The 12,769-nt window shown below is 49.3% G+C and overlaps 1 protein-coding gene across 2 annotated transcripts in view; it reads left to right on the plus strand.

The window, feature by feature from the left end:
• CDH5 (cadherin 5) overlaps positions 1 to 12,769 on the plus strand; it is a 42,904-nt gene that overhangs the window by 15,022 nt on the left and 15,113 nt on the right. For both annotated transcript variants that reach the window (XM_065925453.1, XM_065925454.1), the window contains exons 2-4: positions 4,020 to 4,246; positions 10,613 to 10,901; positions 11,924 to 12,040. In XM_065925453.1, the coding sequence (XP_065781525.1) occupies positions 4,043 to 4,246; positions 10,613 to 10,901; positions 11,924 to 12,040 (610 nt within the window). In that variant the 5' untranslated portion in view covers positions 4,020 to 4,042. The remainder of the gene's footprint in view (positions 1 to 4,019; positions 4,247 to 10,612; positions 10,902 to 11,923; positions 12,041 to 12,769) is intronic.

The following is a 12,769-nucleotide window of genomic DNA, read 5'->3' on the forward strand; positions in this document are numbered from 1 at the left end:
CCTCCCCGCCCGAGTGGCTCAGGCAGCCAGGAGCTCGACGGGCGCACTCTCCCCGGGTGCGGCGCACCTTCTCCCCTCCGCGGTCCCAGCCTCAGCTTCCGCCAGCGCCAGTCAGGTGCGTACGCCCTGAGTCTTGCCGCCACCCTCCCGGCGGATGTCAACCATCCAGAATCTCAGGAAGTCTTTGGTTAGAAACTGGAGGCCTGTTTGCAGTGTGGTAGGGGATGCGGTCCTTGGGGCCGAGCCTGCCCCTTTCCCCTCCCCCCTGCCTCCTGCCTCTGGCGGGGCTGGGCCGGTCCACAGCCTGCGAGCTCTTCTCTGGACTTGCTCAGACCCTTTGTTCTGCGAACGGCCGGCAGTGTGTTCAGGCCGGATAATTTTCTCTCTCTCTCTTGCTATCCCACAGTTTAAGTTGGTAACTCACAAAGGCTCCCTCCAACTGTCCTCAGGGCACTCAGGCCCTGTCCTTACCCTAAGCAATGCCGCCCGCTCCTCTCCGTTCCGCCCACACTTGCTGGTGGCGGATGCGGGCGTCTGGAGTACTTTTCTGCTGGGAGTTGCTTTTAGCCATGTAATCTGTGGGTTTTATTTATTCTTCCCCTCCCAGTTAGGTTGCCCTCCCAGATTCAAAAACTTCCCCCAGACCCACCAGTGCGAGGGTTTCCTGGTGTCTGGAAACTTTCTCTATTAAGACTCCCTTCCCGGGACGGATCTCCGTCCTTAGTTCTTTTGTCTCTCTTTTTATCTTTTATATTTTGTCCTACCTCCTTTGGAAGACAATGGGCTGCTTTTCTGGGTGCCCGATGCCCTCAGCTAGCGATCAGAAGTTGTTTTGTGAAGTTTGCTCTGTGTTCAATTGTTCTTTTGATGAATTTGTAGGGGAGAAAGTGGTCTCCCCATCCCATTCGTGCGCCATCTTGGCTCCTCCGACATGGACATCTTTGAGGGTCATCATTCAGCCTACCATCCTGACCTGGTCACCTCTTCTGGAGCCCCCACAAAATGCTCGTTTCTATCTGACCCAAGGGCTTTCTCTTTTGTTTCTTCAGACAAATGAACCATTTTTTTCTACCTCGGGGCCTTTGCACTTGCTGGTCCTTCTGCCAGGGATATCCTCCCTTCCCCTGGTATTCCAAGGGCTGACACTCCGATGTTGGCCCAGTAGTCATCTCTCTTGAGAAGCCTTCCCTGGCCTTGGGAGTCTCAGCCAGCTGCCCCCTCGCCCTCTGCTGTGCCCCCCAGCGTAATTCCCTGAGGACCTCTGATCAGCAGCTGATGCTTTTCCTCATGTCCTTATTTTCCTGGGGTCCCCACGACAGTGTGCACTCCCCAAGGACACACCCTGTCTTTCCTGCTCACTGCTGCCACTAACGCCGAGCACACAGCAGAGGCTCCATTCATGTTCCCTCTGGGCTCGGCCTCGGGACCTAGTCCTGCCCTGGGGCCTGAGAATTCTCTCTTCCCCTTTCTCAATTTCACTTCTGTGTGTTTCACTTTTTTATTTTTTTTTAAAAAAAACTTTTTCTTTTATATTGGAGTATGGCTGGTTAAGAATGTTCTGATAGTTTCAGGCAGACAGCAGAGCGACTCAGCCATATGTATACACGTATTCATTTTCCCCCAAACTCCCCTCCCATCCAGGCTGCCACATAACATTAAACAGAGTTCCCTGTGCTATACAGTAGGTCCTTGTTGGTAATCCATCTTATTTATTTTTGATTTTATTTAGTTATTTAGGCTGTGCTGGGCCTTTGTTGCTGCACGGGCTTTTCTCCAGTTGCAGTGCACAGGCTTCTCATTGTGGCGGCTTCTCTTGTTGCTGAGCATGGGTGTTAGGGTGCAGGGCTTCAGTGGTTCTGGTTCCTGGGCTCCAGAGCGCAGGCTCAATAGTTGTGGCACATGGGCTGAGTTGCTCCGCAGCATGTGGGATCCTCCCAGATCAGGGTTTGAACCGGTGTCTCCTGCCTCGGCAGGTGACTCTTTACCACTGAGCCACCAGGAAAGTCCGGTAATCCATTTTAAAAATAGCAGCGTGTATACGTCACTCCCAAACTCCCTAACTATCCCTTCCCCCCCACCCTTTCCTACTTTTACATTCTTGAGTCACTTCTCACTTGAGGGATGCAGAAAGCAGCAAGACATGCAGGTCATTTCCAGGCAAAGAAGGAAATGATCTATCGGGCCTGAACCCCGTGAGGCTTGCCAGGGGTCACAGCTACGCTGCCTCTGAGTTAGGACAGCTTCCTGGCAGGACTCTCAGCTCCCCGTGCCTTTGTTCACTGCCCTCCTCCTGCCTGGAGCAGCTGCCCTTCTCACAGCCCACCTCAAAGGGCATCAGATCCCTTTCGGTTCAACCGCCTCATTTAGGACTGAGGAAATGGACCCAAAAGACTTCCCAGGCACACAGTACTTGCTCTCCAGGCACTGTCCCACCCCAGCCCTGCAAGCCCTCTTCCTCCCAGGCCTTCAGCAGGGGCCACGGGGATGCTGGGTGCTAAGATCAGCAGGCCCAGGAGCCAGTCTACAGACACCCTCAGCCGTCACGGAGGACAGCCTGGCGCCACCGTCTCAGAGAAAATGTTACTAGAGTTTAGAAACTTCCTGTGCTATGCAGAATCCAGCCCCTCCCTCCAGCCAGGGCAGGAGACGGCCAGGGTGGTGGCCTCCCACTCAGCACCCAGGGGTCCCTCCCTCTCTCCAGATGAGAGCCCTGGTTCTCCCACGCAGCACCCCTCTTCCTCTGAACCTTCCCAGGAACCGCAGGTCAGTCACACGGGGCCCAGCATGGGTATAGGCTGAGAGGTCAGGGCTGAGAGGGCACAGTGACACCCTCCATGGGGCAGTGAGAAAATCCCCCTTCCTTTTGGAACTCAGGGTGAAGCCAGGCCCTCTCTCTGCATGACCCCAGATTCCTCATCCAGGGTGATCCCACACCCCAAGGGTTGCCTTCAATGGGATCTTGTGCTTAAAAGGACCTCGTCCTGAGTTTCATGTTCTTCCGTCTCTGTCCTTAAATTCTTAATAACTTTTGTAAAAAGGACCCCATGTTTCCACTGTGTACTGGACCCCACACACTATGAAGCTGGTCCTGTAAGCCCAGCCTCTCAACACTCCCATCCCACCCCACCCCTGCTCTCGTGACAGCTCCTAAGCTGATCACCAACTGTGAGCTCTGGGTCTGGTGAGGGCCTGACCCTCTGGGTTAAGACATCCAGCTTTCTTAAGAGCCTTCTGAAGACAGCATCAAAGCAGCGCTGCCACAGGGGTTCTTGGGCCGCCCGGGGGGTATATTTGCTCAGACAAGCCTTTAAATCCCACCCCACAGCAGGTGCTAGGACAAGAGAAAGCAGAAAGAAAAAGCAGGAACTTTGGGGCCAGGCCAACTCAGTTTGAGTTTGACTCTGCAGCTTAGAGTCTGGGTGAGCTGGGAAATGTTACTAAACCTCTTTTCCTCAGCTTATCTATAAAGTGAGGACTATACATACCCACCTCCAGGGTTATTGGGAGGATTAAGTGAGATAACACATATAAAGTTGATATTTATCATTCTGGTGACATTTTAATTTTTTATGACATTTATTGATAAATGTCGGCTGTTGAAGTCAGACAACTGGGCTCTAGGCTCAGTCCCACCATTGACTCCAGTGTGAACGTCACATGTCTGTGCCTCAGGTTTCCCACATGTGAAATGAGGATAAGCTGGGTGTCCCCTGCACAAGGCTCCGGGAGCTCTCGCTCACATCAGCATCACCCTCTCCTCCAGAAAATCTCCCCTACAGCTCTCCTTTGGGCTCCCCGTCACCCACGCTTGCTTCCCCACCAGCACATGCGACCCTTAAGAAGGAGTTGTTTCCATGTCCGCCCTCCCCTCTTGGACTGGGAGCTCTGTGGGGGCAGGAACAGGCTCTGGTTCTGCTGGTCTGAGCAGAGAGTGGAGGACGAAGGGTTAAACAGTTCAGTGCTCCCTGAGAGATGCTCGCACCCCACACGACCTGATGGCCTCTCCCCTCTTCCCTCAGTCCCAGCCTTCCCTCCTGGGAAGATGCAGGTACTCGTGATGCTGCTGGCCACAGGCGGCACCTACTACCTGGGCCTGCTGGCAGCAACTGCAGCAGCCATCAACCCTGGCCGACCCGACACCCCTGGCTCACTGCCCGCTCACCGGCGCCAGAAGAGAGACTGGATCTGGAATCAGATGCACATCAGCGAAGAGAGAAATGACTCGCTGCCCCATTACGTGGGCAAGGTAAGCCTCGGGCCCTGGAGCAGGAGAGGCCTTGGCGGCAGGCAGCCCACAGCGTTGGTGGTGATGGGAAAGACTCTGATGGGGGGGGTGGTGGCTGTAGGGTTGGAGAGGACGGCTGTGAGGGTGGTGGTCATAGTGGGAGAGACAGGTGACGGAGGCAGTGACTATGAGAAACGAGGCAAGGAGAAAGCGGTGGTGGAGGTGACTGGGAAGGGGAAGGTGGTGGGGACGATGATGATGATCGTGGGGATGACGGTGGTAGTGGAGATTACGGTGGTGGTGGAAGTAATGGTGCGCACAAGGGTTCGTTTTTCTCCCAGCCTTTGGCCTATGGCCTGAATGCCACCCCATGCACAGCTGAGAAGGCCAGTGTAGTCTGAGGGTTCAGGGCTTAGGGTGGGACCAGTCAAGGCTGCTTTTAATCTGCCCATCTGAGAGGTCTTCAGGACCTGAGCAGGCGTCTACAAAATTGTGCAGGTGACAAAGCTCATTATCCAGGCCACAGCTTGCCATCTCTAGTCGAGGCCTTTGAGCTCCTCAAAACCCCCTTTCTCTCAGGCCATCCACTCCCCAGATTCTAAGACAGCCGTAACAAGGTGCCTGACCCAAGCCTGCCCTCCAGGGCAGGGTCTATGACTCTAACCCTCACTTCATCCTTTTGCAAACACGTCCATCCTCAGCCACCCTCTTAGGGCTTGGAGCTACACTGAGTAACTAATGAACTATCTTCCTGTGTCAAAGGACTGCTGATGTCAAAACCACTCCATTGAAAGGAAAGGCTCCAGTGGTGGAATTTCACACATGACAACAGGGAGATGGGTTAGGTATTCCAAGAGTTTTCACTGAGGAGAAAAACTCCATTCAAGTGCTTTAAAAATCTCACCATGTCAGTTTCCTGGAAGCTAAGCAGGGTCAGCTAAAGAAAGATCAGTGCCCTGGTGAGAGGAGGGGTGGTCCCAAGCACAGACCGGGCTCCAGAAGACAATGGGGGACAAACACAGAGCTACTCACCCTCACAGAGCTTGTGATTTAAAACAGGGGTTGGCCACATATCAACCAGTGAAGTTAGGACACTCCCTCACACCACACTCAAAATGATTTATTACAGACTTAAATATAAGACATGACACCATAAAACTCCAAGAAAGAGAACATAGGCAAAACATTCTCTGACATAAATCACAGCAATGTTTTCTTAGGTCAGTCTCCCAAGGCAAAAAAAATAAAAGCAAAAATAAATAAAAGGGACCTAATCAAACTTACAAGCTTTTGTGCAGCAAAGGAAACCACAAACAAAAAGACAACATAGATACTGGGAGAAAATATCTGCAAAAGATGTGACAGACAGGGGCTTAATTTCCCAAATACATAAACAGCTCATATAGCTCAATATTAAAAACAAAAACAAAAAACCAAGCCAATCAAAAAATAGGCAGACGACCTAAGTAGACACTTCTCCAAAGAAGACATAAAGATAGCCAACAGGCACATGAAAAGATACTCAATATCGCTAATTATTAGACAAATACAAATCAAAACTATACCTCATACCAGTCAGAATGGTCATCAGTAAAAAGTCTACAAACAATAAATGCTGGAAATGGTGTGGGGAAAAGGAAACCTTCCTATACTGTGACTGGGAATGTAAAATGGTGCAACCAGTATGGAGAACAGCATGGAGGTTCCTTGAAAAGCTAAAAACAGAGTTACTCTCTGAGCCAACAATCCCACTTTTGGGCTTATATCCAGAAAATATGACAACTCTATTTCAAAAAGATACATCCAACCCAAAGTTCACAGCAGCACTGTTTGCAATAGCCAAGACATGGAAGCAACCTAACTGTCCATCAACAGATGGATAAAGAAGATGTGGAGATATGCAGGTATATGTGTGTGTGTGTGTGTGTGTGTGTGTGTGTGTGCATGCCATAAAAAGAATGAAACACTGCCATTTGCAGCAACATGGACAGACCTAGAGGTAAGCAGACTACATGAAGTCACACAGAGCAAGACAAATGTCATATGACATCACTTATATGTTAAATCTAAAAACATGATATAAATGAACTTAATTACAAAACAGAAACAGACTTACATGGAAAACAAACTTATGATTACCAAAGAGGAAAGAGGGGAGGAATAAATTAGGGGTTTGGGGTGAGCAGATACAAGCTATCATATATAAAACAGACAAACAGCAAAGTCCTACTGTATAGCACAAGGAACTATATTCAGTAGTTTGTGATAACCTATAATGGAAAAGAATCTGAAAAAGTATGTGTGTGTATATATATATATTGTGTGTGTGTGTGTATATATATATATCACTCTGCTAAACACTAGAAAGTAACACAACATTATAAATCAGCTATATTTCAATTAAACAAATACATACATAAATAGGGGCTGAGGGAACTGCCCCACCACATGGTTTTGAAAGTGAAGTTGTGGTTGCCTTCATGCTACAATGGCAGATTTGAGTAATTGTCCAAAGACCATATAACCCACAAAGTCAAAAATTTTTACTATCTGGCCCTTCACAGGAACAGTTTGCCCACCCTGGTCTAGAAGGGCAGCATGTATTAGACAAAGAGCCTCACACATGCCAGACGGGGCTCCCGGTGATTATAGAGAAACAGGCCAGAAAGGATCTTTAAATGGGGGAGGGTTCAGTCTGGCCCTGGTACCAGAAACGCCCCAGAAGGTGGCAGTGAGGGCCAGCTTGGGAATCTCCACTCCCAGTCCTGCCCAAGGCCAACTCCCTGGGCCCAGGCCTCCTCTGGCCATAAAGAATGGCTAGGAAATTTAGATCTTTCAGTCTGCCTTCAGAAGGGAAGAAGTTTGCCCCAGGGTCACACAGTGAAACCAGAAAAACCCCAGGAAAACGTAGGGCTCCTGACTTTCCACACTAGAGGAAAATGTCGTCAGACCACCTACTCCTCCCCAATGGGATGACTGGGCCATGAATCAGCTTCCAAAGAGAATGGCTGCCCCCAAGGAATACCGTTGAGCTGAGTCAGGAACAGTCAGCAGAAAGCGGGGCTACGAGCAGCCCTGACAGACTCGGAACAGCTTGCCTGAGGTTCTTTGCCCAGCAGGAAGAGCGTCAGGCCTGCTAGTCACCTGCCACCACCATGCACTTGGCACCTGGTATGGGGCAGGGGGCGGGAGGGAGCCCCACGCAATCCTCACTCTGGGAAGCAGCAAGGCTGCCCAGAAAAGGCAAGGACAGGGCTCCAGGGCTCACCTCCTCGCTCCAAAGACATCATCTGAGGGAAGGAAGTCCCTGTTTATCAAGATCAGAGCCACAGAGCCTTTGTTTACAGAGCTGTTTGCTGGACAATGGGAATGAGACCTGAGCGGCCTTCTGAATTCACAAATATGGGTCAGCATAGCTTTTGGCATTGAGAGGTTATATCCAAATAAAGGGATAATTTTTAAAAGGGGAAGGCCCCCCAAAACCTATAACCTCAGTCTGTTTAATCATGAGCAAAACAAACTCTAGTAGGGGGGCATCTGACAGAACACCCAAGCAGCAGTCCTCAGAACTCTCAAGGTCATCCAAAACAAGAAGAGTCTCACAGAGAAAATAAGCTTTTGTTACCAAAGAGGAAAGTGGGGTAGGTGTGGGGGAGATGACTTAGGAGTTTGGGGATTAACATCTACACATCAATATATATAAAACAAGTAAACAACAAAGACCTACTGTATAGCAACAGGGAACCATACTTAACATCTTGTAAAAACCTACAATGGAAAATAATCTGAAAAAGAAAATGTATGTATGTATAACTGAATCACTCTGCTGTACACTTGAAACTAACACAACAGTGTAAATTAAACTATGCTTCAATTAAAAAAAAAAAAAAAGGACAGTCTGAGAAACTATCCCAGCCTAGGGGAATTTAAAGAAACATAACAACCATTAATAGATGTAATGTGGTATCCCAGGTGGGATCGTAGAACAGAAAAAGCACACGAGGTAAAAGCTAAGGAAATCTGCACAAACTATAGACTTTAGTTAATGATAATGTATAAACACTGGTCCATTAATTACAACAAATGTACCATACTAATGTAAGATGCTAACAACAGCGAAACGGGTAGTGGGACATATGGGAATCCTCTGTACTATCATCTCAGTTTTTCCATAAATCTAGAACTGTTCTAATATATAAAGTCTGCCTAAGAAAATTTGGAGGGAAGGAGAACAGAAACTTACCTTCACAGGATATCTTTTTTAATGTTATTGATTGGATAATATTGAGAAATTTTTACCAAAGTTGTTTAAGTATGAGTTGGATACAAAATGACAACTAGAAAAAAAAAAAACACAATCTAAAAGTTGAGAGTCCTATTTTATGTGGTGGACATTCTGAGGACTTCAAGCCTGGGAGACAGGACTCTCACATCTCTCTGAGCGACGTCTGCAAAGAGGCAAGGTGGGGAGCCAGAGTATACAAGAGCTTTTGCAACAAAGATCAGGTAGTTGGAACTTCAAAAGATCACTGTTAATTAAAGAAAAACAGACATCTCAAAGAACTGAGCCCTTTTTCCGCGTATGAGAAGATGCCAAGGTCAGGGTTCACTGAAATCATTCCTTTGATGCACAGCTCAGCTCTCTGGGGTCAGTATCCTGTGCTTTCTCATCCTGAGTCTCCTCGGGTGCACCATCTGCTGGGAGGTGGGGTAGGGCGAGTTGTAATGTGATGGCTTGATGGCTGTAATATCCCTTGTTTACTAATATGGCAGCCAACATTTTTTCCATTGCCACAATCTTAGAATTCCAATGACATATCCAAGCAGACTCACGCCCCCCTGGCTACCTTTCCCTACCTGGGTCCTAATGCACCCACGCAGCCAGGTTTGGAACAACCATCCTATCCTAACCTTGAGTAACTCACAGGGCCCCACACTGCCCCTGCTCCTTGATCCCCACTGTCTCCTGCCCAGGTCACAGGCTCCAGAGCAGTGCACCACTTCTTGCCTCCAGTCCATCCATTCATCACATGTCCTGGCTGCTGGGTTTTGGGGCCTCCCCATGAACCACCTGCCCCCTGCACACTGTGCTCTAAGATGCTTCACAACCTCTAGCTACAGCCCCGCTTCTCCTTCTCTCTGCCCCCCAAAGGGGAGGAGCCTCCTTCCCAGTTCCCCCTTCCTCACCTCTGAGACTCTCCTCTAGAAACCTTGTCATCCGGCTTCTCATCTACCACCCTAACACTGCTCTCCCCAAGGGCTCAGATGACTGCATCGTTGCTAAGCCTGAGGATGCTTTCCAGACCTCATGGGACTTCACTGTGCCCGTCTTGATGCCACCTCTTCTGTCCTGAGACCCCTCTCTCTCTCCGGTCCTCCTCCAGCCTTTCTGATGTGACACCTTCACTCAAGGCTCTCATTCCAACTGACCTTTAAATGCTGCCCATCCTCAAAACCTCAGCCTCTGCATCTTCAAACCAGGTTTTGAGAGCAAGAACACGGTCTGCACTATCTCTGTGCTCCCAGACTGGCACTTCGTAGGGATTTGATGATTTTTTTTTTTCTTTCATTGAATTGAACTCTGTTTTTTGAACATCCTAACCATCCATTAGAGAAGCATTCAAGATGTATGAAATATCATTTGTTTATGCTCCTAAGAATTTCTAAGATTCTATCAATGAAATGTTCAGCAATTCTAACCTTCTAATATCCTTTAACATGTGGCTCTCGCATGAGTAACAACTAGCATTTATTGACAGCCTGAGAAAATTCCTTCACACACATTATTTGCCAAATCTTATTCCTAAGGACACTAATAACACGTGTTACAAAGGAAAAGGATTCAGTGGTCTAACAAGTATGGGAAATCCTGAGTTAAACAAAGCTCGCTGGAGTTCTTTTCTGCAGGACTACACATTGAAAGTACTCAAGAGGAGAACTTTTTTTTTCTTCAAGAAGAGAACATTTTATGTATCGTCCCAAAACTAAATAGCAGGGGCCCAGTGATGGGCTGATAAACAGTTGAGAACTGGCTTTTGAAGGGGAAAGACGCTGTTTATAGCATTTGCCAATTTCCTTGGTGTAAACACTTTCCCCACATCTTGTTTCAAGCTACCAACTTGAAGGCAGAGTTGGAAAGAGATGTGCATAGACACACCATTAATATTTCCATGATTAGACAGGATCAACATAAAAACTCAAGAACATGGTGAAATGTAGTAAAATTATTAGGAAGCAAAAAATGTTGAGTACATTACCTTCATTTTTAATACAGTTCATTTAATTGTAAGCTTATATAATTGATTTTTCAACAATCCCATAAACTCACACAGGCACACACACAGACGGCACTGCTGTCTCCTGCTCACGGCGCCTCTCCTCCTATAGATTAAATCGAGTGTGAACCGCAAAAATGCCGAGTACCAGCTCAAAGGAGAGTCTGTCGGCAAGGTCTTCCGGGTCGACGAGAGCACAGGGGATGTGTATGCCTTAGAGAGGCTGGACAGGGAGAAGATCTCCGAGTACCACCTCACTGCCCTCGTGGTGGACAAGGACACCAAGAAGAACCTGGAGTCTCCTTCTAGCTTCACCATCAAAGTTTACGATGTCAACGATAACTGGCCTGTGTTCACCCACCGGGTGTTCAATGCCTCCGTGCCCGAGATGTCAGGGATAGGTATGTGCCTGGTCTGTTCCTCTCCCTCTCCCCTCACACATCCCTGATCCTGAGGCACCTCTCCCATCAGCAGCTTCACTGCCTGGAACAGGATTCAGTGAGTTCCAAGCAGTGATGGGGATGCATGTAGTGACAATTTCTGTGACTTGAAAGGAACGCTGGTCCCTAAAGACTAAACTCTGACCTGGCCCCAGACAGAGCCCTGATTGTCACACACACCACACACACACACACACACACACACACACACACTCCACACATCCCCACACCCACACCACACATACACACACACACCTTGTTACTCTTTGAAGCCAACCCCACCCACTGCTCTGACTCTCAGGGCTGGCATGCTGAGAGCATAGACTTCATACATGAAGGAGGCCAACTCTGCAACCAAGATAAGGAGTCACCATTAGGGTTCATGCAGGAGTCGGGGTGGGGGGTGCGCAGTGGAGAGGGACACAGCCTCATCCCCAGGTATGTCACCAGCCTAGACCCTAGGCCACCAAAGGAGACTGTTTCTTCCTCAAGTCTACTCCCAGCCTCCAGGGGATGCAAGAAAAGAGCTCCCATCCCCACCCCTTAGTCCAGGCTCTCTGGCCAGGGCTCAAAACCAGACGTTCTTGTTGAGCCTGGGGAGCCTGGAGTTCAAGGGGAAAGAGATGTGACCCCCCAGTCTTTTGGGGCCCTTCCTATTCTCTTGTTCTCATGCTTCCAGGAGCAAAAAAAAAGAAAAAAAAAAAAGAAAAGGCAGCTCTTCCTCTGTTTCTCCCCACGACACCAGACACTCACCCCTCCCTCATTTCCCGCATAAATGAAAGCCACCTGTTCTCTTCACCCTTCACGTTTGACTGGGCTGGGCCTCCAGCACTGCCAGCCCTTCAGTGCCAGGCAGGCTCCTCAGAAAACAGGACCTGGGGGAGGGGGTTCAGGGAACAACCTGAGCCCCATCTGCCCTCACCTGGGAACGGGGCGAGGGGCTGGCAGTCACAAGGCAGCAACCCCGGATTCTCTCCTGGCAGGGACCTCGGTCATCCAGGTGACTGCAATGGATGCAGACGACCCCACGGTGGCAGACCACACCTCTGTCGTGTACCAGCTCACGAAGGGAAAAGAAAACTTCGACATCCGTGGTCCTGGTCGGTGTGACTAGCCCCCCCAGGCAGTACTAGCTGGGAGGGGGTGGAGGTGCAGGCACAGAGGGAGGCCCAGTCTGACAGGTGTCACCAACCACTGACGCGCACTTTCCTGCAGATGCGGTCGGTCCCACGTGTCAAGACAAGGGGGCTGGGGAGGGCAGGAGGAGGCAGACATGAATTTAGGACGTGAATTCAAGTTGAGGGGACAAAAATCCAGATGCAAGCAGTGACGCGAGAGGCGGACGAGAATGCTTGTTGGCAGCTCTGGCTATGGAACCACACAGATCTGGTTTCCAACCCCATCTCTGCTGCTCACTGCTTCTAAAGACCTTGGGCAAATCAACCAACCACTGAGCACTGGCGAGTCCTCATGGTGAAAACGGGGAAGGTTATATGTATGCACCTCATACAGGAGCTGTGAAGTCTGAATTAGATGACGTATAAAGAGCATGTGGCTCGTTGTCACTAGCCATCCCATGTGACCTAAAAAACTGTACGGACTGAGTCTTGGGAGAAAGACAGAAGTCCAAGAGGTCAGGCCTGGGGCATGCCACCATTCAGAACAATGGCAAATACACAGAACAACCTACGCTGCACCGAGGCCTAACCCATGACAGCACTTTGCTCAGTCTGAGCCTAGATGTGGCCTCAGGCTCTTTCTCAGCCCATAGTGGACCAAAGTGCTTGTGTGGCTTTGGCCTAGCAGTGCAGGGCGTGGAGATGGGTGGT

The sequence above is a fragment of the Muntiacus reevesi genome, chromosome 2 (assembly GCF_963930625.1).
Source record: "Muntiacus reevesi chromosome 2, mMunRee1.1, whole genome shotgun sequence".
Classification (NCBI taxonomy): Eukaryota; Metazoa; Chordata; class Mammalia; order Artiodactyla; family Cervidae; genus Muntiacus; species Muntiacus reevesi.